At 40.4% G+C, this 23,398-nt stretch overlaps 3 protein-coding genes across 13 annotated transcripts in view; all 3 read right to left on the bottom strand.

Annotated features, from left to right (window-relative positions):
• Positions 1-23,398, bottom strand: part of LOC139542249 (homeobox protein Hox-C10a-like) — an 88,301-nt gene that overhangs the window by 52,790 nt on the left and 12,113 nt on the right. For 4 of the 10 annotated variants that reach the window (XM_071347452.1, XM_071347447.1, XM_071347454.1 and 1 more), the window contains exon 1: positions 446-936. The exons of 2 other annotated variants lie outside the window; for them this stretch is intronic. The gene's annotated coding sequence lies outside the window, so the exon portion shown is untranslated. Of the gene's footprint in view, positions 1-445; positions 937-2,438; positions 2,454-23,398 lie in introns of those variants that run through there. 4 more of the 10 variants (XM_071347460.1, XM_071347459.1, XM_071347450.1 and 1 more) reach the window with 2 other exon arrangements.
• On the bottom strand, positions 12,773-16,364 carry LOC139542253 (homeobox protein Hox-C8a). 2 transcript variants are annotated; one of them, XM_071347463.1, is made up of 2 exons: positions 15,586-16,364; positions 12,773-14,472 (listed from the first exon to the last, which is right to left on the bottom strand). In XM_071347463.1, the coding sequence occupies exons 1-2, from the start codon at positions 16,019-16,021 to the stop codon at positions 14,135-14,137; spliced, it is 774 nt and encodes a 257-aa protein (XP_071203564.1). In that variant the 5' UTR covers positions 16,022-16,364; the 3' UTR covers positions 12,773-14,134. The 2 variants fall into 2 exon arrangements, with proteins under 2 accessions (XP_071203564.1, XP_071203563.1); XM_071347462.1 differs by having other exon boundaries at positions 12,773-14,478; positions 15,586-16,363.
• Positions 20,361-22,976, bottom strand: LOC139542248 (homeobox protein Hox-C9-like). The gene is made up of 2 exons (XM_071347445.1): positions 22,303-22,976; positions 20,361-21,257 (listed from the first exon to the last, which is right to left on the bottom strand). The coding sequence occupies exons 1-2, from the start codon at positions 22,916-22,918 to the stop codon at positions 21,010-21,012; spliced, it is 864 nt and encodes a 287-aa protein (XP_071203546.1). The 5' UTR covers positions 22,919-22,976; the 3' UTR covers positions 20,361-21,009.

Genomic DNA, 23,398 nt, shown 5'->3' with positions numbered 1-23,398 from the left:
CTCACACTATTAAGACACTCAAGGCAAGCTACCTTCGATAAACAAACCACACCTTAGAATAATTGATGATTACATCTAATTCTAGATGGTGTGTCAGTGATTTTCTGAACAGGGCACTATCAAAGTTTGGAAGTAGCCTACTATAGGCCTATGGAAATAACGGAGGTTACAATAGCCTACAGGTCAGGTCACGAACATCCAAACTACACAAAATCAAGCTTTTCACTGTAAGGTCTACTACACCTGTTGTATTCGGCGCACGTGACAAATAAACTTTGATTTGATCAATAGCATTCATATTCAATGTCTTTGCCCTCACTTAGGATATCTGACACCATATAACATGTATGGCATAACATCTCAAATCCCCCTTCTCACAGATACGGTTCAGTTCATTAACAGTCAAGCCAGTGAGGAAGGATCACGGAAGGAACCGCTTTCTTACCCGCGTCTGCGTTCTCCCGGTTGTCTATAGTGACGGTGACGCAAGCTCGCTGGCCCATCGGAAAGGTATGGGGGTGATGCTGACGAATAGACCTCTACACCGCTACACCCAGCGTAGCAAACGTCCCCAAATCTGCCAATGGATGGAAAAGCAAAAAGCTGAATTTAACAATTATGTAAACACCGCGTCATTTACTGTCCGCTGATTTCTCTTTCTCTATCTCTCTTTCTGCAACGGTTGGGTTGTTCTTCCTCTGGGGTATACTCTAGACAGGGGCTGGTATAGGCGGTGAGTGTGGTGAAGCCATTTCTGACCGCGAAGCATGCAGGAGCACGTCGGGAAGGGGATGGAGCCTTGACGAAACGCGTTCCATATCAAAAAACTAGACTATTGTATAATCTAAACTGAAGGAAAATACGCTATTGGCGAAATCATTTCTATGCCCCTGCTGAGAGAGCTGCTGATATTACGTCAGGTCCGAGGAATAGACAAAGGCATAAAGTTCATGTTCACAGAGCGGGTGTGCCACGTGGCTCGCTGCAACCAATCCCTGAATGGATTGAGTCGTAAACTTTTATTACTCAGCTGTAAATTTCTCCCCTAAACAACTAGGAATGTGTTGCACACCCTAGAATTTCTCTCTCCTTCTTGAGGATACAATTCTCTAGGCCTAAATATTGTTTTTTATAAAGAACAAAACGAAAGCAATGATATGACAGCATTCCCCCATATGTTACTTTATCTATCAATCTCTCAATTGATCCACCAATATGACTGTTGGCCATGAATAACACACGCACACACACACACACACACACACACACACACACACACACACACACACACACACACACACACACACACACACACACACACACACACACACACACACACACACACACACACACACACACGCACACACACACACACACACACACACACACACACACACACACATCCCAATAGGTGAGGAGAGATCATTTGAGTCCATTTGCCCCTCAATCATCATCATCTTCGACATACTAAGAATATAGGCCTACTAGAATTAATGTGTATGCTCAGGTTCAATTCTTTCGATTCCTCGATGTTTTCAAAGATATGAGCAGGCCTACAATACTTATAATTTACAGAAAGGACACTGTGACGAGACTATAATTCATGTCATGCAGACATTTCTATTAGAGTTTGGTTGGAGAAAAAAAACGTATAGAAATGATGTGGTTATAGATACAGTTCACCTTCAGTTATTGTCAGCAACGTTGAGAAACGATAGGCCTCATACCGCGAAAGAAACCACGCTATTCGACAACGACCTATGTAGTGTGAAAACAATAGCTATCGTTTTTAATATTCTCAGGAATACTTAAAGCAGGATAAATGTTACAGATTTCTCTCACCAAGAGTTTGATTTAAGCCTTTCATTCACCAACAACACACATAATATATGAGTGGTAAAGCTTTAAAGATTAATTACAAAAGTTAAACAGAAAAAGTTAGACAGAACGTTGCAATAAATCGCACAACTGCAAATCCGACAGGGCTAGATACATTTCAGCAAAAGAAGTGTCGCCAAACCTCTTTTATAAGGATACTGTCATTTAAAAAAGTTTCGAATTAAGATGAGCGACGAGGGAAGATCTAGCCCAGACGTTGTGACATTTCAATTAAATTACTAGCGCTATTCAAAATAATACGCCTTGATATCGGAGAAAAACATGTTTGTTTTGTAGGTCTACTACGGCTATTCCTTTTGAAAACGAAAAATATTTGATTCAATGTTTCAGCCCTACGACATTTTCCATGTTTCTGTTGTAATAGCCTAGTTCATGCGCAAATGTGCTGTCCTCCTATTGTCATTCCAAATAGGTCGAATCCTGTCTTTGAGCATAGACAAAGTAGGCAATCATTTAGTCTCTCTATGAGATATGATAAAGATAGATCATATTTTGAATTCCACAGCTATGATTAAGATATAAATAAATGATATACATACACCGAGGCAAGTTGGATCTTGTCCATGCATACTGGGTGTAGCAGTTTGGGCTGGGTGTAGCAGGATGAGTCGACATTGCACACTATAAAAAGAGAAACACTGTGTTTCCGGAAACGGCTAGCTCCGTTTATACCACCAATAAAGTTTACAGCAGGTACCTAAAACCTAAACGAGAATGTCAACCCTCTGTTAAAAGTATACACACAAGCCCCACGGTCAGTCAACGCTTTCGGGATAATTGTTAATTGCACGGAAACTTTCTGTATTTTTAATAAGCTACAAGGAGGCAATAATAGTTTTAAAATAACTTCACGTAAGGACTAGCCATTTAGTAGGATATTAAAAATTCAGACACCAATAGGCCTATATTTTTGTGATATTTTTTGGAATGGACAATCCAGAAGATTTGACACTGATTTGAGAGAATAGATTCAAAATTCAAATGTGTGTAAGTTTAATCAATAGCTGTTTCATTCGAGAATTTTATTTGATCTTAGAAAGAAATGCAACAGCTTTGTAAACATCTTCTTTAAAAAGAATAGTCTACTCTATAGGCCCACTTTAAAATATAATCCTCCTTCTTCAGTTGATTTCGATTTACAGAAGCATATCAACACAGCAAATACATCGTAAAGTATCCGTTTAGAATGTTTAAAAGGCATTTTGAATGACTGAATAACTTTTACAACCAAATTTGTGTTTTGGACAGTTGTTTTTGTCTGTTTCAGACCCAATATTTATTGAGCTGACGCATAGACATGCGATTAATTAAGGTAAACAAAATGTAATCTTATGTGATTCAATAGCTATCATCGAGGTTGTGGTTTACTTCCCCAGTTCAAATCTACAAAATCCTGTCATAGATTTTGAGGAATGTGGCCTGTTTCTTGACCCCTAACGAAAAACCTGAGCCGAATATTTTGAATGTATGGCTAATTGGAATAAGCAATTCATTGTCTCCAAACCATGTCAAACAAGTCATAACTTGTATCATTTTATAGATCCAATGACTCACATTGCATATTTACTGTGGTGTAGTGTGTAAGGGGTTTGTTTACATCAATGTGAAATGCCGACTTCATGGGCTGTATTCTGCTCCAATAGCAAGCGTTCCAGTCACAATAAAAAGCTGCTATGACTTCACAGTGACGAACTAAATACCACATGTAACATATAGTTCAAGATAGCCAGGTTTCTCGTTCACAGTATATGCCCAAATACCTCTTATAACAGTACTTCTGTTATGAAAAGTAAACCTTAAACACATTTTGGTGAGAGGGGCGGTTCCTATTCCTCGCAGACAGTACCAAAGCTGCAAAGGAACAGTCATAAGCAGAGCTGTGTGCCAATAGGATGTGCAGAATAGGGAATACGGAAGTGACAATAGCAAAGGGCCAAAACCCCAAGCTCCAAACTAACCCCTGTGTTTGTGTGTGTGTGTGTGTGTCAGTGACAGTTCGTGCCGTTAAAGGTTAGGGAGGATGGTTTTTTTAGGAACCTTATTTCTATTACAGCATGTTGGATGACTGTCATTCATATTCCATTCACCCAGATCAATGTAACATCGATAGGTTTAGGCTACTACATGATACTCACATTTTCCCTATACCCATCATGACGTTTCTGCAACCTAGCCTATGAATTCAAGTTTAAAACGTAGGTGCACAGGTCAAGAGACAACTTGAAGTAATAAAGGTGACAGACAGTGACCCATTCAATACCACCTTGCATACTCTTGCCTGCATCTAGCTGATCTGGAGTGCAATCATTAAACAAGAGTTTCTATTGGACAAATTCAAGTAGGTCCCGTTTCGTTTCATGTGCCTCTGTTTAAAAAATGTTTTGCAACAGAATCAGCGGAATGAATACACCGCACACACGGTTCACTTTCAATGCAGCCACGTGCTCTCCTCCTCTCACCTTTTCCCTTCGCTTGTGGACTTCAGTGCACAACAAACTAGCTGTCTGTGATCAGGCGCATAAATCTCTCCAAGCCAAACCTTCATACCATAACCGCTAACCACTACACAACCTACATCGTTGTGACCATATTAACTTTTTGGCCAATGAACTAGAACTAACGCTTTAGTCAGGGACGGGCATAGATGACAAATTACAATTACAAAATAGAACTACAAAAAACCCTAAAGAGTATCAAAATAAAATCTAAAATGCTTTTGCAAAGTATTGTTTTTAATTCAAATACATGTCATTTGCATTTTAAAATTACCAAAATGTAAATGTATGTGAAAATGAACAATTGCAAAGCACACTGGGTATTTTCATTGCCCTTGTTTCGGGGCAGAGCTCATTAAAGTAATATTCAGCATGCTTTGCAATTGTTAATTTTTAAATGTACATTTGCATTTAGTTCATTTAGTAGAAGCTCTTATCACACCATAGTGCCATCCGATTTTTGAGACCAATGTAGGGTGAAAGGGGGCCACAAAACTGTGAAATGCTATAAAGAATTTGTATATCGAAAATACAAATTACAGCTTTCGAAAGTATCTTGTTACAAAATACAGTGGAGTGTAGTTTAGCCCAGTGTAATACAACATAAAAAATACTCAGAAGTAATTAAAATACGTATTTCAAATACATGTAACAGGAATACTGGACATCTCTGGTGTTAGTAAACCCACAATCCAATCCATGTGTACAATCACGCAGTAAAGTGTGCAGCAAGCAGTTTAGCAGTTACACCGGCGAGCCCCGATGTCAATACATTAATAAAATTGAAAGCTTACCTTGACTTGGAAGAGTTGGCGTGTTGGTTAGCCATAGAAAGCTAGCTAACAGAAATAGCATTCCTCTGTTTGAATCAGACTGTTTTGTAGGCTAAATGAGCTGTTTTAGTTAAGTAATTGAAGGGTAAACTAAGAAAGATAAAAATACAACAAAATATAGCTAGCTCTTTCTCTCTCTTTCTCTCTCTCTCTTTCGCTCTCTTTCTGCATCTCCTTTATTTCGGCACAAATTATTTTGTTCAAATCTGTTCAACTATTGTCTTTCTCTCTCTTTGAGTCAACTATTCAACACATTTTGTACCAGTGTTTCCCAAAATCGGTTTGCTTTTTGCCCTAGCACCACACAGCTGATTCAAATAATCAACTCAACATTAAGCTTTGATCATTTGAATCAGCTGTGTAGTGCAGGGCAAAAAACAAAAAAGTGCACCCCTTGGGGTCCCCAGGACAGAGTTTGGGAAACACTGCTTTATGCAATGCAGTGCTAGCTAGCTGTAGATTATGCTTTCAGTACTAGATGGACAAGATGTTAGTTCATACTGCAAGAGCTCGGATAGGTTGGAGGACGTCCTCCGGAAGTTGTCATAATTAATCTGTAAGTCTATGAAAGGGGGTGAGAATCACAAGCCTCCTATGTTTTGTATTGAAGTCCATATAACCAGAGGAAGATGTGAAATAGTTGTCCTCTGGATACACCATGGTGCTGTTTAGGTTACTGTAGACCTTCATTGCAAAACAGTGTGTTTTAATCAGTTATTTGGTGACATGTGAATATATACAATAAAGTTGTATCTTAAAAGGATGTGTGTGTGTGTGTGTGTGTCTCAACGTCAACAGTGAAGAGGGGACTCCAGGATGCTGGCCTTCTAGGCAGTGTTCTTCTGTCCAGTGTCTGCGCAGGTACTATTTAATGAAGCTGCCAGTTGAGGACTTGTGAGGAGTCTGTTTCTCAAACTAGACACTCCAATGTACTTGTCTTCTTGCTCAGTTGTGCACCGGGCCTCCCACTCCTCTTTCTATTCTGGTTAGAGCCAGTTTGCGCTGTTCTGTGAAGGGAGTAGTACACAGCGTTGTACCAGATCTTCAGTTTCTTGGCATTTTTTCGCATGGAATAGCCTTCATTTCTCAGAACAAGAATAGACTGATGACTTTCAGAAGAAAGTTCTTTGTTTCTGGCCATTTTGAGCCTATAATTGAACCCACAAATGCTGATGCTCCAGATACTTCTAAAGAAGGCCAGTTTTATTGCTTCTTTAATCAAAACAACAGTTTTCAGCTGTGCTAACATAATTGCAAAATGAATTTCTAATGATCAATTAGCCTTTTAAAATGATACACTTGGATTAGCTAACCCAACGTGCCATTGGAACACAGGAGTGATGGTTGCTGATAATGGACCTCAATACGCCTATGTAGATATTGCATTAAAAATCAGCCGTTTACAGCTACAATAGTCATTTACAACATTAACAATGTCTACACTGTATTTCTGATCAATTAGATGTTATTTTAATGGACAGAAAATGTGGTTTTCTTTCAAAAACAAGAACATTTCTAACTGACACCAAACTTTTGAACGGTAGTGTATGTGTTTGTGTATGTGTGTGTGTGTTCTAGTCACACCGCCCTACGATAGTTTGCCTGGGGAGATTGCTAAGAAAATTGAAAACCTAGCTCTGCTAAAGTGCTTTTATCTTTCTTTTAGAAAATTAGATTAAGGCAGGTGAACAACAGTGTATGGTAGCAAAGATATTAGACACCTTAACAGATTTGCTCATAGTAAACAAAAATTAAATCTCTCTTCAAGATATGGGAGAAACAGACTTCTCCTGTTGTTGTTGTTGTTGTCTCCAACACTGCAGTATTAAACTCAGCAAAAAAATAAACATCCCTTTTTCAGGACCCTGTCTTTCAAAGATCATTCGTTAAAATCCAAATAACTTATCAGATCTTCATTGTAAAGGGTTTAAACACTGTTTCCCATGCTTGTTCAATGAACCATGAACAATTAATGAACATGCACCTGTGGAACGGTCGTTAAGACACTAACAGCTTACAGACAGTAGGCAATTAAGGTCACAGCTATGAAAACTTAGGACAATAAAGAGGCCTTTCTACTGACTCTGAAAAACACAAAAAGAAAGATGCCCAGGGTCCCTGCTCATCTGTGTGAACGTGCCTTATGCATGCTGCAAGGAGGCATGAGGACTGCAGATGTGGCCAGGGAAATAAATTGCAATGTCCGTACTGTGAGACACCTAAGACAGCGCTACAGGGAGACAGGACGGAAAGCTGATCGTCCTTGCAGTGACAGACCACATGTAACAACACCTGCACAGGATCGGTACATCCGAACATCACACCTGCGGGACAGGTACAGGATGGCAACAACAACTGCCCGAGTTACACCAGGAACGCACAATCCCTCCATCAGTGCTCAGACTGAGAGAGGCTGAGAGAGGCTGGACTGAGGGCTTGTAGGCTTGTGGAAAAAGGAATGCGGATTCGCGTTTATTGTCGAAGGAATGAGCGTTACACCAAGGCCTGTACTCTGGAGCGGGATCGATTTGGAGGTGGAGGGTCCGTCATGGTGTGTCACAGCATCATCGGACTGAGCTTGTTGTCATTGCAGGCAATCTCAACGTTGTGCGTTACAGGGAAGACATCCTCCTCCCTCATGTGGTACCCTTCCTGCAGGCTCATCCTGACATGACTGCAGCATGACAATGCCACCAGGCATACTGCTCGTTCTGTGCGTGATTTCCTGCAAGACAGGAATGTCAGTGTTCTGCCATGGCCAGCGAAGAGCCCGGATCTCAATCCCATTGAGTATGTCTGGGACCTGTTGGATCAGAGGGTGAGGGCTAGGGCCATTCCCCCCAGAAATGTCCGGGAGCTTGCAGGTGCCTTGGTGAAAGAGTGGGGTAACATCTCACAGCAAGAACTGGCAAACCCATGAGGAGGAGATGCACTGCAGTACTTAATGCAGCTGGTGGCCACACCAGATACTTACTGTTACTTTTGATTTTGACCCCCTTTGTTCAGGGACACATTATTCCATTTCTGTTAGTCACATGTCTGTGGAACTTGATCAGTTCATGTCTCAGTTGTTGAGTCTTGTTATGTTCATAGAAATATTTACACATGTTAAGTTTGCTGAAAATAAACGCAGTTGACAGTGAGAGGATTTTTTTTATTTTCTGAGTTTGTATGACCCATTCACCTCATGCATACACAATGCTGGTAGCCCAAAGGTTTGAGTCCTGGGCCTACCTAGCTCCTGGCATGCTACACTGCGGCTGACCCTGTGCTCTTCTCAATTTGTAGTGTGCGTGTGTCTGTGTTTGTGTCTGTGGGGGGGTGGGAACAGAGCAAAATAAGAATTTCCGTTTCTGATGAACCAGTACTATTATTTGCTATGATTCTATGTACTGAACCACTGATGAACAAAGATGACTACTTTCCTACTGTTGGACCTTCGGTCCCTGTATTCATAGAACCATGTAGACCGTCATCCATAACCAGGGGCGAACTGGGACCAAAAATCTAACACACCGGCCCATTTTTCCTCAAAGGCCCCAAAACTTGCCAAATTATTTCCTTGAGGTCCTCCTTATTATCCAGTTAATGATCATTTTGCACAACAGCAAATAAAGTTTGACAGGCCCACTGGGCTAAAAACGGACCAGCCCATATGGCATTTGCCTGAAATGCCAGAAGGCCAGTTCACCCCTGTCCATAACCCAATGGTCCAAACACAGAGTTAGTATCTAAATTCCAATGTTCCACACGTGGTCACACATAAATCTGAAGTAAGTCACTGCTGTCTCTGAGAAACCAGTCTGTATAACCATAAGGTGAGAAGCAGTCTGTAAACCTGACCTTTTCTGAGGGTAGAGAGTTGCGATACATCTCCTGCAACTCGATAGTTTTTTTTATGGACAGTGCCTTCGGAAAGTTTTCAGACCACATTCCTTTTTCCACATTTTGTTACATTACGGCCATATTCTAAAGCTGATTAAATAAAAACAACTCCTCAGCAATCTGCACACAATACCCATAATGAAAAAGCAAAAACTGTTTTTTAGACATTTTTGCAAATGTATTAAACATGAAAAAATGAAATATCACATTTACATAAGTATTCAGGCCCTTTGTTATGACACTCGAAATTGAGTTCAGGTGCATCTTGTTTCCATTGATCATCCTTGAGATGTTTGAGAGACAGTGATGCATTCAGTCAGGATGCTCTCAATGGTGCAGCTGTAGAACTTTTTGAAGATCTGAAGACCCATGCCAAATCTTTTCAGTCTCCTGAGGGGGAATAGGTTTTGTTGTGCCCTCTTCACAATTGTCTTGGTGTGCTTGGACCATGATAGTTTGTTGTTGGTGTGGACACCAAGGAACTTGAAGCTCTGAACCTGCTCCACTACAGCCCCGTCGATGGAAATGGGGGCATGCTCGGTTCTCCTTTTCCTGTTGTCCACAATCATCTCCTTTGTCTTGATCACATTGAGGGAGAGGTTGTTGTCCTGGCACCACACGGCCAGGTCTCTGACCTCCTCCCTATATGCTGTCTCATCGTTGTCGGTGATCAGGCCGACCACTGTTGTGTCATCAGAAAACTTAATGATGGTGTTGGATTCATGCCTGGCCGTGCAATCATGAGTGAACAGGGAGTACAGGAGGGGACTGAGCACGCACCCCTGAGGGGCCCCGTTTTGAGGATCTGCGTGGTGGATGTGTTGTTACCTACCCTTACCACCTGGGGGCGGCCCGTAAGGAAGTCCAGGATCCAGTTGCAGAGGGAGGTGTTTAGTCCCAGGGTCCTTAGCTTAGTGATGAGCTTTGAGGGCACTATGGCATTGAACACTGAGCTGTAGTCAATGAATAGCATTCTCACATAGGTGTTCCTTTTGCCCAGGTGTGAAAGGGCAGTGTGGAGTGCAATAGAGATGGCATCATCTGTGGATCTGTTGGGGCGGTATGCAAATTGATATGGGTCTATGGTTTCTGGGATAATGGTGCTGATGTGGGCCATGACCAGCCTTTCAAAGCACTTCATGGTTACAGACGTGAGTGCTATGGGTCGGTGGTCATTTAGGCAGGTTACCTTAGTGTTCTTGGGCACAGGGCCTATGGTGGTCTGCTTGAAACATGTTGGTATTACAGACTCAGACAGGGAGAGGTTGAAAATGTCAGTAAAGACACTTGCCAGTTGGTCAGCGCATGCTTGGAGTACACGTCCTGGTAATCCGTCTGGCCCTGCGTGCTTGGAGTAATCGCTGTCATGATTTCTAGAACTCTTTTCGGTCATAAGAGATGGTGGCAGAAACATTATCTACAAAATAATAATGATGGCGCCGGAGAGTAAGGCTGCCGTTTTACGGTCTCCTCACCAACTGTGCTTTTGTGTGTGTCTTTTCGTGTTATTTGTAACTTATTTCGTACATAATGTTTCTGCCACCGTCACTAATGACCCGAAAAGAGCTTCTAGAAATCAGGACAGCGATTACTCACCTCGTATTGAAAGACTTTTTTTTCTTTAACGAGTTGGACGTGAGGGATTTACTCCAGATAACCGACAGGGAGTGGGTAATTTGCCTTTACCTTCGGTCCTATTAGCCAACGTATAATCATTGGATAGTAATACAGACTAACTACAAGCATGTACTGTATATCCTACCAACGGGACATTAAAAACTGTAATGTACTGTAAAACATGCTCAAGAAAAAAAAATTGTCCTCCCTCATCTTAAATGGCACCGACCGCCACTGGATTCATCACTCCAGAAAACACGTTTCCACTGCTCTAGAGTCTAATGGTGGCGAGCTTTACACCACTACTGCCGATGCTTGGCATTGCACATGGTGATCTTAGGATTGTGTGCGGCTGCTCGGCCATGGAAACCCATTTTGTGAAGCTCCTGACTAACAGTTCTTGTACTGACGTTGCTTCCAGAGGCAGTTTAGAACTCGGTAGTGAGTGTTGCAAACAAGAACAGACAATTTTTACGAGCTACGCGCTTCAGTACTCGCTGGTCCCGTTCTGTGAGCTTGTGTGGCCTACCACTTCGCGGCTGAGCCGTTGTTGCTGCTAGACATTTCCACTTCACAATAACTACACTTAGAGTTGACCCGGACAGCTCTAGCAGGGCAGGAATTTCCAACTGACTTGTTGGAAAGGTGGCATCCTATGGTGGCATCCTATGACAGGGCCACGTTGAAAGTCACTGAGCTCTTCAGTATGGCCATTCTACTACCAATGTTTGTCTATGGAGATTGCATGGCTGTGCACTCGATTTTAGGCATCTGTCAGCAACATGTGAGGCTGAAATAGTCGAATCCACTAATTTGAAGGGGTGTCCACATACTTGTGTATAGATAGTGTATGTAGCAATGTGTAAATGTATCTAATGTTTATCTATTTGAAAGCTCTGACGAAGGCTTTGAGGCCGTAGACGATATTTAACCTCAGTAAGTGCAGTGAGCATAAGTGTTCTTCTTTTCTTTTAAGTTATGTACTAATGTACACAAATAGGCATCATTGGCCAAACTACTGGCTTGCACCGCCTAATGGTCAACCACTATATGACATGTTCTGCTGCAGCTGCAACATGGCTGGGAAGAAAGGGTGTGCAGGGAAACAGGCCCATACCTTTGTCCATTATAATCCCCCCTGAAGCCAACTTCACCATTTACTCATTACAAGAATTTATATAAATCATACGAGAGGCTCTCCTTATCCTAAAAAAGCTAGTATTGTGCCTCATAATTAATTTCAGGGATGTACTTTATATAAGGTCACGTCAAAGATTAAATGTCAACTTGTCATTATATAGTATGATTGCTTTTGAACAGGACATCGTTACTCATTGATACAGCTTCAACTGATATCAATAACATTAGACAATTGTTTTGAGATTGTTGACTGTCTCCAACAGACCTATAAAACAACATATCTGATTGTACATGGTACTGAAGAACTATCTCTTAAAACAATTTGAAATATGATGACAAATTTCTAAATCAATTTGAGAATCTATCAAATCGTTGTATTACTTGGGTCACATTGAGTAGCCACAAACTGCATAGTAACTGATCATTTCAATGGCTGTGGTGATGACATTGTAACTATATGTAACAACGTCGTAATTATATCAGTGACTAATGGGGTGCAGATTTGTCTGTTTCCACCATTACACTGTGAAAGAAGTCAACTGTGGTATCCTATTGCATTCCCTATAGCCTAACTTCTGCAGTCGCCCTGTGACACCGAGAAGCTTCTGGTCGTCGACGACGCACACTATAGAATAACATGCTAGGCTGCAAGTGCAACTTCAAGTCAAATGTTACCATGAGTGTCAATAGTTGCATCAGATCTAATGTCTAATGGATATCGGCACTCTAACAATCGATCGTGTGTCATTTATCTAAAATGCTTTTGTAGGGCATAGATACCGTATGTACATGGTGGGTTGCTCCCTGTAGCGTAGTCAGACAGCATAGAAACAGTATCCTAGACATGCTCAGTCATTCAGTCATTCAGTTAACAAGTTCTTACGGCCATAAAAAAAGAGGTACGATGGTGAGCCATCTTGTTTATTCGTATTTTTACGTTAACAACAATGGCGGAGATACACAATTCCGTCTTTCACGTGAGAAACACCAGCAAACGAGCATACTGTTCACATCAATAATATAACAAGACGTACATAAAGATTATATTCAGTGCAAAAAAAACTACGCTATTATCACCAGCACATTAAAATAACACGCCTTACTTTTTAAAATCCTTGTAGGCTAATTGTAGCAGGTATTATTATCATACACAGTCATGTCCGTTTTCTATAGGCAGTTTTAGTTGTTGGGGGAAATATAGGTTTTAGTCTAAACATAGCAGTGCCGTTATTATGGAATACAAATTCAGTAAAAGGCAAAGTTCTGTTTTAGTAGGTAGTGCCCTGGTACAATCTTGCCAAATCGGTTACTTGGCTTTGAGCTAACTTTGTCTTCCTAAGACTCACAAATTGTCTTAAACAAGCATAGGTATATATTGGGTAAATAATACATAACTTAATAATATAACGTTAATATAACACTATAAAAACAATATCATATGAAATCTCTATTTATAAATCTCTATTGCAATTTCCCCAGGTTTAGGTAGCATCTTCATTAAGGATTTAAAACGATTGCATGTCCCTGGTAATCCTACCAAAATCATATCTGAAGTAAGAACTAAATATCCTTGTCTTGGCTATTCACCACAAATGACAATGAAGTATAATACAAAAAAACTGAAAAGAACAATAAAATGTGTTTTACATATGGGCCTGCTAGTCAATGTTATTTCCTCGGAAGTCACACTGCTGTCATGACATTGAACATTAAACATATTGTTTAGTTACATTTTGCTTACGATTTTAAATGGCAACTATTTGTCCATTGTGAATTTGAATTCTATTTACAGGATTAGTTGGCATTGGTTAAGTTTTGTTGGACCTTGCCCTGTCTGCCTATGTGTATTTGTTTGGCTATGCTTTTGTTAGGAGATTACATAAAATCCGATTTTTATCAAATAAATTATCTAAAGTGGCCTATAGCCTACTCCATTAAACATGCGTTTAAACTTAACCCATACAGAGATCACGTATAAGATACATTTTCTAAATGCAATATTGCCGAATGTAAATGTTGTAAGGAAAAGTAAAAAAAAACTACAAAATAACTAATTTGCATCCATATAACTCATCGTGAAGAGGGAGAAATACATACATAAGTATTCCAGCAATATCTGTGGGATCTTTTCTCCCTTTCCCTTGTTGACTAATAAAACAGTGGCCATAAAGTTGACGCTCTCTGCCTCCTTCTCTCCTTTCATCGTCTATATGGTTCCTCTTTTTTTCTCTTTTTCTGCCATATAACCATAAAAAGACCATAAAATCACTCCTTGGTCTCCTCTTTCTCTTTCTCTTCCGCTTCTTTCTCTTCCGCTTCTTTCTCTTCCCCCTCTTCCCCTTCACCGTCCTCGTTGCCCTCCTCCTCAGCCTCAGCCTCGGCATCCGCCTCTCCTCTCTGGCCCGGAAACTTGTCTTTGTTGTTTTCTTTTTTCCACTTCATTCGCCGATTTTGAAACCATATCTTGACCTGCCTCTCGGTGAGACTCAGGGCATGGGACACCTCGATCCGCCGCTTGCGTGTAAGGTACGGATTGAAGAGAAACTCCTTCTCCAGTTCAAGTGTTTGGTAACGACTGTAGGTTTGCCTTCCATTCCGCCTCCCTGGTGCTTAAATGAAATAGTAAATATGGTTAGCTTATATGTCTTAGATATTGTCTTTAACATATTATTACTAGGACTACAGTAATTTGAGCATCTTAAGGAAAAACACAGACTGGACTTTCCTGAGTTAATTTGATGGTGGCATTAATATTTTAAAATCAAAGAAAAACAACTAAATCTAATATATTCCCATATGTCTATTATTTTGTAGTATAATTTAAATATGCTCTGTTTAGTAACGTTTACTTTTTCAATTATGTAACTGGTAACTGCACTACACACATTCACACACTCACAACCACACACGTGCGCGCGCACGCCACACACACGATAGATACACGTTCTTCTGCAGATTGCGGAGGAAGTACCTTAGGCCTAAAATATTTTTCTAAGATAACACTAAAAACACTTGGAACGATAGTCCATGATGTGTTAAATGATCAATTCTATCACACCCTACATGATCTTATTAGCTTGGTTTAGGGCAAGGACATGTGAAGAGATGAATAGCATGCGGAATAGTGACGTTTAGAAGCGAAGTAGGATATTTGCATTACAAATCGTTTATTGTTACAGTAACAATTTGGTCATACAATGTTTGGGCACTCCATATAGTAGGTTTCTATTTAATATAGGATGGCAGGGGATGGGGACAAGTTGTACTTCAAGTCATTCAAATAACTGTTTTATTCAGCTGGATTTCTGTATTTTTGTCATTACAGATATACTCCAGAAAAACATTATCTTTATCACCAATACCTCTGTCAAGTGAGACAACTTTTTTTTTTTTTGGGGGGGGTTATTATTACATGATAACCTAAGTTGTTTGTTAGAAGCTTATACGTTAATATTACAGGCTACCTTATATAAGATATGAGATTACATAACTAATGTTTATAGTGTATACTCGCTATAGCTATGTAATCAATTGACCTGTATATTCTGCTGCACTAAAACGCAATATATAAAGGGCTACATTCTCAATTCCTTATTATTTATTTTGCTTTTACGCACGCAGGCACACGCACAAACACGCACACAAACACACACCGCGCACAAACACACATAGTTACTCGCACATAGGGGAAATAAAGTACACAAAATAATTCTAACCGTGAGGTCTCATCCAAGGAAACATAATAGTGGGAGACGAGTTCTGATTTAAGTGGCCTTGTCCTTCTCCGGGGTTAGAGCCGTTAGAGGATTTAGAGTCTGGGTATTGCGCGAGGCTTGCCTCTTGCTGGGTACCATAAAGCGGTTGCCTCGGAAGAGCTTCATATCCATAAAATTTCGTTGCGTCTCCATGGCAAGCCAGCGCGCAGGGGTTCTGTTGGTATCCAGGATTGGATATCCCCGTGGTCCCATGGTGAAAAAAGTCTTGGACATGATGGGAAGGGTGCTGAAAGCCCGATGCAGCTGCCCCGGGTCCGTAGACCAGCGTGTGGCTACGGGCAACGCTTTGTGGGAATCTGCAGTCGTAGTAAGTTGGCTCCAGTGATTCGCCTCCTTTGTATTTGGAGAAAAGAGGGTTAACAAAATATGAGCTCATTGTTTAGTTTGCATTAAACAAGGGAAGGTTTCTTCGTTGTAGAATATCCCCGTTCTGGATTGTGGCAGCCTTTTGTTTAGGTTCCCAGTCGCACACAGAACACAGACAAACCGGAACTAGATGGAGAAACGCTGCCCGTTTGGACAGACAGTCTCAGGCAGCTCTCTCGCGCTCCAACACTCTTCTCATCGAGTTTTTCTCACTATCTCCAGTAGTTTTCCTTTTTTCAGCCTCAAATCCGGCTCATGGCGTGTGCTTTGGATATGTGTTAAGGTTATATCTGGCTTGCTCCGCCGACACAGACACAAGCGCTTCTCTTTTTTTTCCTTCTTTTTTTTTTAGCTTCCCACCCAACCACCCCCACCACAATCCTCCCTCCCAACAACCCCCCAACTCATCTTTTACCCAAGCGGTCAGCGTGTACATACACCATGATAGACAACCTGCACTAACCATTCCACTACAACAAGAAAAAGGAGCTCAATATGATGCCTATGATCACCATGTGAAAATGCTAAACTCTCGAGTTATCTTTGTGGCCAAATTACTATGACACATAGAGCTACTGGAGCGGACTGGCCATCTGGCATTTCAGGCAAATGCCAGATGGGCTGGACCATTTTTTTGCCCAGTGGGCCTGTCTAACTTGGATTTTTTTAGCAGAATAATCATTATCTGGCTAATAATGGGGGCCTCAAGGAAGATAATATGGCCAATGTGGGGGCCTGGTAGAAAAATGGGACATGTGGGGGGCTCAAGGGAAAAGAATGGGCCGGGTTGTTAGAAATGCTAGGGCCGATTTTTGGTCCAGACCACCCCTGTAAAGCTACACATATATAACAAATACATTAAAAAAGTCTTTGTTCTTAAAGTCCTCATATGTAACCTCGTGTATATAGTTTGAGAGCCATTCCTTATATCAAATAATGGTTTAAAAGGGATGCTGTTAGCTGTTAGCTTAGCCTACCATAAATACACAATAGCACTGCTTGAGGGCCCACTATACTGCCTGCTATTTATGACAGGGTAACAAAAAATAAAGGCCTATATAACTATAAACGAGTAGGCCAGGCCTAGCACATATAACTAACTACAAATGTGTAAGGCTTTAATAATGATAATGGAAATAATAATGATAATGGCATCTTTAACAAAATCACAAACCCATTCAAATGTCTAACCCTTGTAGCTCAACATTAGCGCTTAGTTTTCATACTTGAGCTATACGCCTACTAACTATAAGCGCTTTACCAGTCCCTTGTGCACTTAAACTATAGAAGGCCATGAAACCCCGGCATGAGCAAACATAAATGAGGCCTGTATACCCGACTCACTCTACTGACCCTGTTAAACCTATGAGCAAAAGTAGTAAATCTGCCACGTTCAGTTAATAAAATGTTACATTAGACTACATTAGATGTCTCATTATTTCAGCGGAGATATCGATAGCTCGGTGTTTATTTCAGTTGTGTATAGCTTAGTTGTAGCATGGCCTCTCCCTGAATGCACGCTCGTGTTGGTTTTGTGGTGTTACTGACGATTTTTACACGTCATCGTAAAATATGAAAGGCCCACAGAGAACATTTACAGACTTGTAACAGTCTATAAATATGCTGATTGCTGTTTCAACAACAAAAGCACTGAAAAGGACAAAGAAACAATTCGACTATAATACTATGCTTCTGATGTAGGCCTATAAATGCTGTTAACAACATTATTATTACAATAGCTATTAGCATATTATTATTATCATGAGTTATTATTAGGATCTGGTATTAGTGTTAGATCGGTATTAGGGGTAATGCTTATTCAAACCTTTATTGTTATTTGTCAATCAATTGTAGAAGTAAATCCGTTCTCTGTTTGTTCATTTTTACTTGTTTGAAGATCATTTCTGATAGGCCTATATTGTTTTATAATGAAATGTCCGGTACTCTCTTAAGTATGTGGTGGCTGATACAAGGTTTATGGTACAAGGTCCACGCCTCTCCAGAGAAAAACTAGACCACACAACTGCCATAAAAACCGTGGCTAGTAAGTGATTTCAATTGCGCTTAAGGTGAAAAAATGGTAGGTTTTCAAATGTTAGTCCAAATGTTAAATGGCCTTCAATGTTGATGCAAATATGCAGAACCAACCTAATCGATTCGGCTAATGTTAGCTCCTATTCATAAAGCTTGGTGCGTTGCTAATAGTTTATAACCACGCATAATGAATGATATTTGATTGACATGTATACAAACCAGCTCTAGTCAACTACAAATATTAGGCTTATACGTTCTACTAATGTGAAAGGTCATAACATATGTGAATCGGAAATGTAGGTTCATTTTGGTTTGACCCATCCTACAAATAGCGTACAATAGGCTCCCCACAAGCGCATAAAAAGGTTAAACGAAGTCCTAATCTATGTCTTCTGTACCCATCCCTACACAAGTGAGACAGTCAATTATATCACAACATCTTTCAACCCTTTTTCTTAAAGATGTGATGAATGACGAAAGCTGCATTTATTTCATCAGTAGACCTATAGACGTTGGCCTAGCCTACTCCCTATTTGTGCACCACGCAAGGCCACAGCACAGCAGCACATAGCAGTACAGTCGGTCAACAGTGTCATCTAGTGTTGAGTTCGATCACCAACATTCATCTGCACCACGCATGCTATCATCAAATCGACGTATCTTACATGAGGGAGAAATATATGCAGTCGTATACATAATCAATATAGGACCACAAATATGTGTTGAAAATGTATTTTACGACCTGTCAAATAAACTATATCCTTATAGGGCCTCCAATATTTTGCATTTGCTTTTATTTAAGTAGACCCACTCAGAATAGTTTTTGACATTCTCTTCATATGGATTGTCTTAAGATAACGAACAGGCTTTTCTCTCTTCTTGCGGTCATATAGCCCACTCTCCCGTGCTCAGAGAGACCTGCCCAGGGGGAAGGCAGCAGGCTTGTTTGCGGTGGGCCCAACAGACAAACTAGCTGTAGCAAGTCCCCTTTGAACGAGTCCACCATCACCCACCGTCCCACCATTAAAACCATAAAGTAATTTAGCCCAGACGTCTAGCCAGTTAGTCGGGTTTGCTTTGTTCGTCTGCATTTGAGACAAACAACCGAGCTCCAACAGGGCTGTAAACTCAGCGTTTTTGTCCTGTGCGGAAATACACTGGATTGGGCTTTGAAATTACAACATCCTGTCCATATTGTTCAACATCACAAAAAGGCAATTTAGGCCAATAACCCAAGAAACAAATGCCAGACGTGAAGTTATTTTCACATTAGGAAACTTTAATTTCGTTACCTTTCAAACAAGACGAATGGATCGAAATATGTTTCTTACAATTCATTATTTATAATTACTCTCTCGCTTATGAAGAAGTTGGTTTAAACTATGCCTATAGCGTTTGCTACAAGATTTGTTCAGAATTCCTGCTAGCCTAACTACTTTTTCCTTAGCTTCACGCACACGCAAAGGAGCCTCAAAACATGGTTAAAGGTTAAAAATATAATAATATCTTCATAAGCAGCTGCTAGTATTTTTGCTTAGGAAAATAAATTATTACACGTGACACATATGGCTAGGCCTGTGACGACACAGGCACATTGGCCAAATTTTTATATGAAGTTGTCTTCTGCGGTTTTTGTCACGAAATAAATTTACATTTCTTGTCCAAAATATGAGTAATGACTGTTTCCTATTTGTTCTATTACACATTTTACTGCTACATTTTGATTTATAGGCTATGTCTTTGATGTTTACGCAGTGCAATGCGAACTAGCTGTGGTAGTTTGTGGACAGATGTGGTGGCCTCTGCATACCAAGTGGTAACCTTAAATTGATGCATTCAAATATAATTCGTATCAAAACAACGCAATATAAAACAAACGTTTTGTGAAATCATATTTAGTAACAACCTTGATGTGTCGGTGAACTGACGTCAATCTGTTCGAGAGAGAAAAAAGAACCCACTTACGGGCACACTCTGAAGAGTGGTAGTCTAAAGATTCTGATTTGCTTGCAAATACTAGAAAGAGGATTAGGAAACGTTCCATCTGCTTCCAATATTCCACACAACGTGCAGGGAAATTGGGATATTTCATTTCTTACAGGTATTTCTCTCCTGATTAACACAAACGCGGTTCGTGTTGCCTTTGTGTTGACATCATTATCGATGCATTGACTATTTTACGCGCCACAAATGTGCGCTTTAAGTTCCAATATGTAGTTCTACATATGGATCTAAATTGGTAGTAAGATTGCATGCATATTTACGTTTGTTTGACTTGGAGACGTGTCTGAAAAGAAACACAGAAAACACAAGAGCCTCGTGATAATGTTTATATTTGAGTAGGCCTATATCTACACGTATATAATGAATGAAACGTGCCTATACAATCAACTGAATATGAAATGCACAAATAGGTACACCAAACGGTTACGTTACCACATAGACGCAAGACAGACATTTTGTTAAGACGGCAGATGTTCTCTTTCGGTATAAAATGTGCTACTACACCCATAGCATAGAAAATGAACAAACATGGAAGAAACATTCACAGGGACATCATAAATTATGGAGTGAAGAAATTAAAATAATTCAAGTATTCTCTTTCTTATAGGCCTACTTCTGGGCAGTTTTTAATTTGTCCAAAATATCATGAATTAAAATGTCCCTTATACAAAGAAACACATACATGTATCTTCAAAGTAAGTGCAGAACGTTTTATTTTCATAGAATGGGGTTCGTTTAAAACTGGACAAATAAAGGAGAACGTATAAAACAAAAAATATTTAGCAACAAACATGGAAGGTGGGGTTAATGCAAAAACTAAATCCAACCCAAAATCCAACATTAAGAAGTGAGCATAATGTATTTTGGTTTATCTTTGTTGTTGTCCATGGCAATAGTGGTTATTTTACTGTTGTCTGATGCTTGTTTTTGTACATTGCCGTTTTTGTAACCATTCCTTTATTATTGCTCTTTGTTGGCGTCGGTTCTTTCCTTGTTCATTTTCTTCATCTTCATCCGCCGGTTCTGGAACCATATTTTGACCTGCCTCTCAGTGAGGTTGAGGACTCTTGCCACCTCGTATCGACGGTCTCTGGTAAGGTACATATTGAACAAAAACTCCTTTTCAAGTTCGAGAGTCTGGTATTTTGAATAGGGGCACCTCTTCTTCCTTGTAGAACGCGCGTGAATCCAATTTGCCACTGGGTTATCTGCAAATAACACATTATCAGTCAGCAATAAACTTGAAGCAATGACAAATGAAACAACAATCATACAATGGCCCAAGACTATAGCCTTGTCCTGTGGGTCTCCAGTACAAAACGAGTGTATCTCCAGATAAAGTAGTTGTATGTATCAGCAAATGTAATGCTGTAGGCAACAAACGTTACATTTAGGCCTATCTACAACATTTAGTGATGCTCTTCCAGCTTTTCCCTTTCTTGGACTTCTGAGAAATGCCGTCGTAAAATACTCAATGGGCTTATTCACTTTATAGGCCCATAAAACGGCCTGTGGTTCAAGCCTTTACAAGTCAGTAGTGAAAGTCCCTCGAATATGTTGCTAACATTCTTCAAGTCGTTTTGGCGTTATACCTGAATTTGGCTTGAAATGGAAAACGTTTAGCCTATGACAACAGACAACATATAGCCAACACACAGGCTACACCACGTGTTGCCATGATAGTTATTTATCGTGGTGTTTTTTCTGATATATATCCACTTTTACTGGATATACTTGATGCTTGATATAGCAACATAATATCCCATTGAGATTATCTTTAAAAGTTAATTCAAGGTAGTGTTTGTTTTATTTTTGGCGATAGTGGCATACTAGCATAACATAAAATAGTAGCATAAACCATGGTGACCACCAAAATAGATTAAAATTATGATCAATGTTGAAGTATTTGGCACATAAAATAGGCTAGCTATTTGCTTTAGACGCGAGCATTTTACATTCAGTGTCCCTATACATTCACAACGTCCACAGTATCAGACTTGTTTTTTGAGACCCATTTTATAACCTGCTCGTCGTTTTATAGCCCAATCCTACTAGCGTTTGTCTCTTTATAATTCCTCAACGTAGCCCCCGAGCAGAGAAGATTCAGTCGAGGAGAGAAAAGATGAATGAAAGAGCATATTATGGGAAAGAGACACTATAGACCAGCTCTAAACCAAATGCAATTAACACAGACAGAATCTCATCCAAACAACCCACCCATTCCCGGTTGTAAAACAAGGGGCTTGAACTTACTTGGGTCTAATTCTGGCTTCTCGTCTTTATGCTTTCCGGAAGCCAAAAGCTCGGTCTCTGGAGAAGGGATGTTCGTTTGGTTCTTTTCTCGAATGTCAGCGGAGGTGCAGTAGAGATAATCCGTGTAGTTGCGTCCGTTGGAGGCGAGGCAGTCACCGGCTCGATGCTCCTGGAAGGCGTCGGGCTTCAGCCCATAGTGTCTGCCGTTGGCTGGGTAGCCAGGGAAGGACATGGTCCCCGAGATCGGCTCTAGCCATGACCGCACATACCTTGAGTCCGTTCCTAAATGAGGTTGGTGGCTGTATGGGTGGTAAACCACTGAGGACTGGGAGTGAACAGGGGCCCAAGAGGTAGTAAACACGGGTGGTTTCGGGGAAAAGCTGCAGGACGGATAGTCACCACACTCCGGTATAAGGGACGTTGGACGAGGGCCGGTGGAGTGCGAACCAGGAGCCGAGAATCGAGCCGCAAGAACATCCTCGCTTTCATGGTGTATCAAGGAATCCACATAATAATTACTTATGGGACCCGTGGTCGACATGTCGATGGTTCCGTTCTCTTTTACATGCATCCGATTATTATATGGAGTGTGTGTACTTTTTTTTGATCTACCCATAGAACAATCAACGCAGGTAATTATTTCTCAAAGCTTCCCCAGCTGCAATTGGCTGCCTCAGCAACACGTGATTATATTTTGCCCCACAAAAATTGCACAGTGGATCAATGCGCGAGTTATCATAGCATTACACAATATATGTCTTATAGAATTCAGATGTTTTCCCCTGGATGCATTAGAGGTAAATTCAACAGTATTCTATCCTGACGTTGATAAAATATCAGTAAAAATAGTCAAATATATCGTAAAACAGACTAAGGTTGGCTAGGTTTGAAATCGCAGGCACTATTTGTTGATGTAATCAATCTCTGTCTAGTGTGCGTAATCTTTGCAGTCCAGTTTTATGCGCGTATAGACATAGTTAAGTAGTAAAATAGATCATTAAACTCACTCTCTAACACATAAGGCGTTTTATTATTTTGCGTTTTCCATTGTATAACGGTATTCCTTTTTTTATCGGGAAAAGATAGTTACTCTACT

This window comes from Salvelinus alpinus, chromosome 17 (genome assembly GCF_045679555.1).
Source record: "Salvelinus alpinus chromosome 17, SLU_Salpinus.1, whole genome shotgun sequence".
In the NCBI taxonomy this organism is placed as follows: domain Eukaryota; kingdom Metazoa; phylum Chordata; class Actinopteri; order Salmoniformes; family Salmonidae; genus Salvelinus; species Salvelinus alpinus.
The sequence above is the reverse complement of the archived record's forward strand: the minus strand, read 5'-3'. Positions and strand labels throughout refer to the sequence as shown.

Coding starts and splice junctions, on each gene's coding strand:
- LOC139542248 (XM_071347445.1), bottom strand. CDS start 22,918: ATGGGTAGATCAAAAAAAAGTACACACACTCCATATAATAATCGGATG. Junction 21,258..22,302: donor GAAGCCAGAATTAGACCCAA/GTAAGTTCAAGC, acceptor TGTTATTTGCAG/ATAACCCAGTGGCAAATTGG.
- LOC139542253 (XM_071347462.1), bottom strand. CDS start 16,021: ATGAGCTCATATTTTGTTAACCCTCTTTTCTCCAAATACAAAGGAGGC. Junction 14,479..15,585: donor TCCTTGGATGAGACCTCACG/GTTAGAATTATT, acceptor ATTTCATTTAAG/CACCAGGGAGGCGGAATGGA.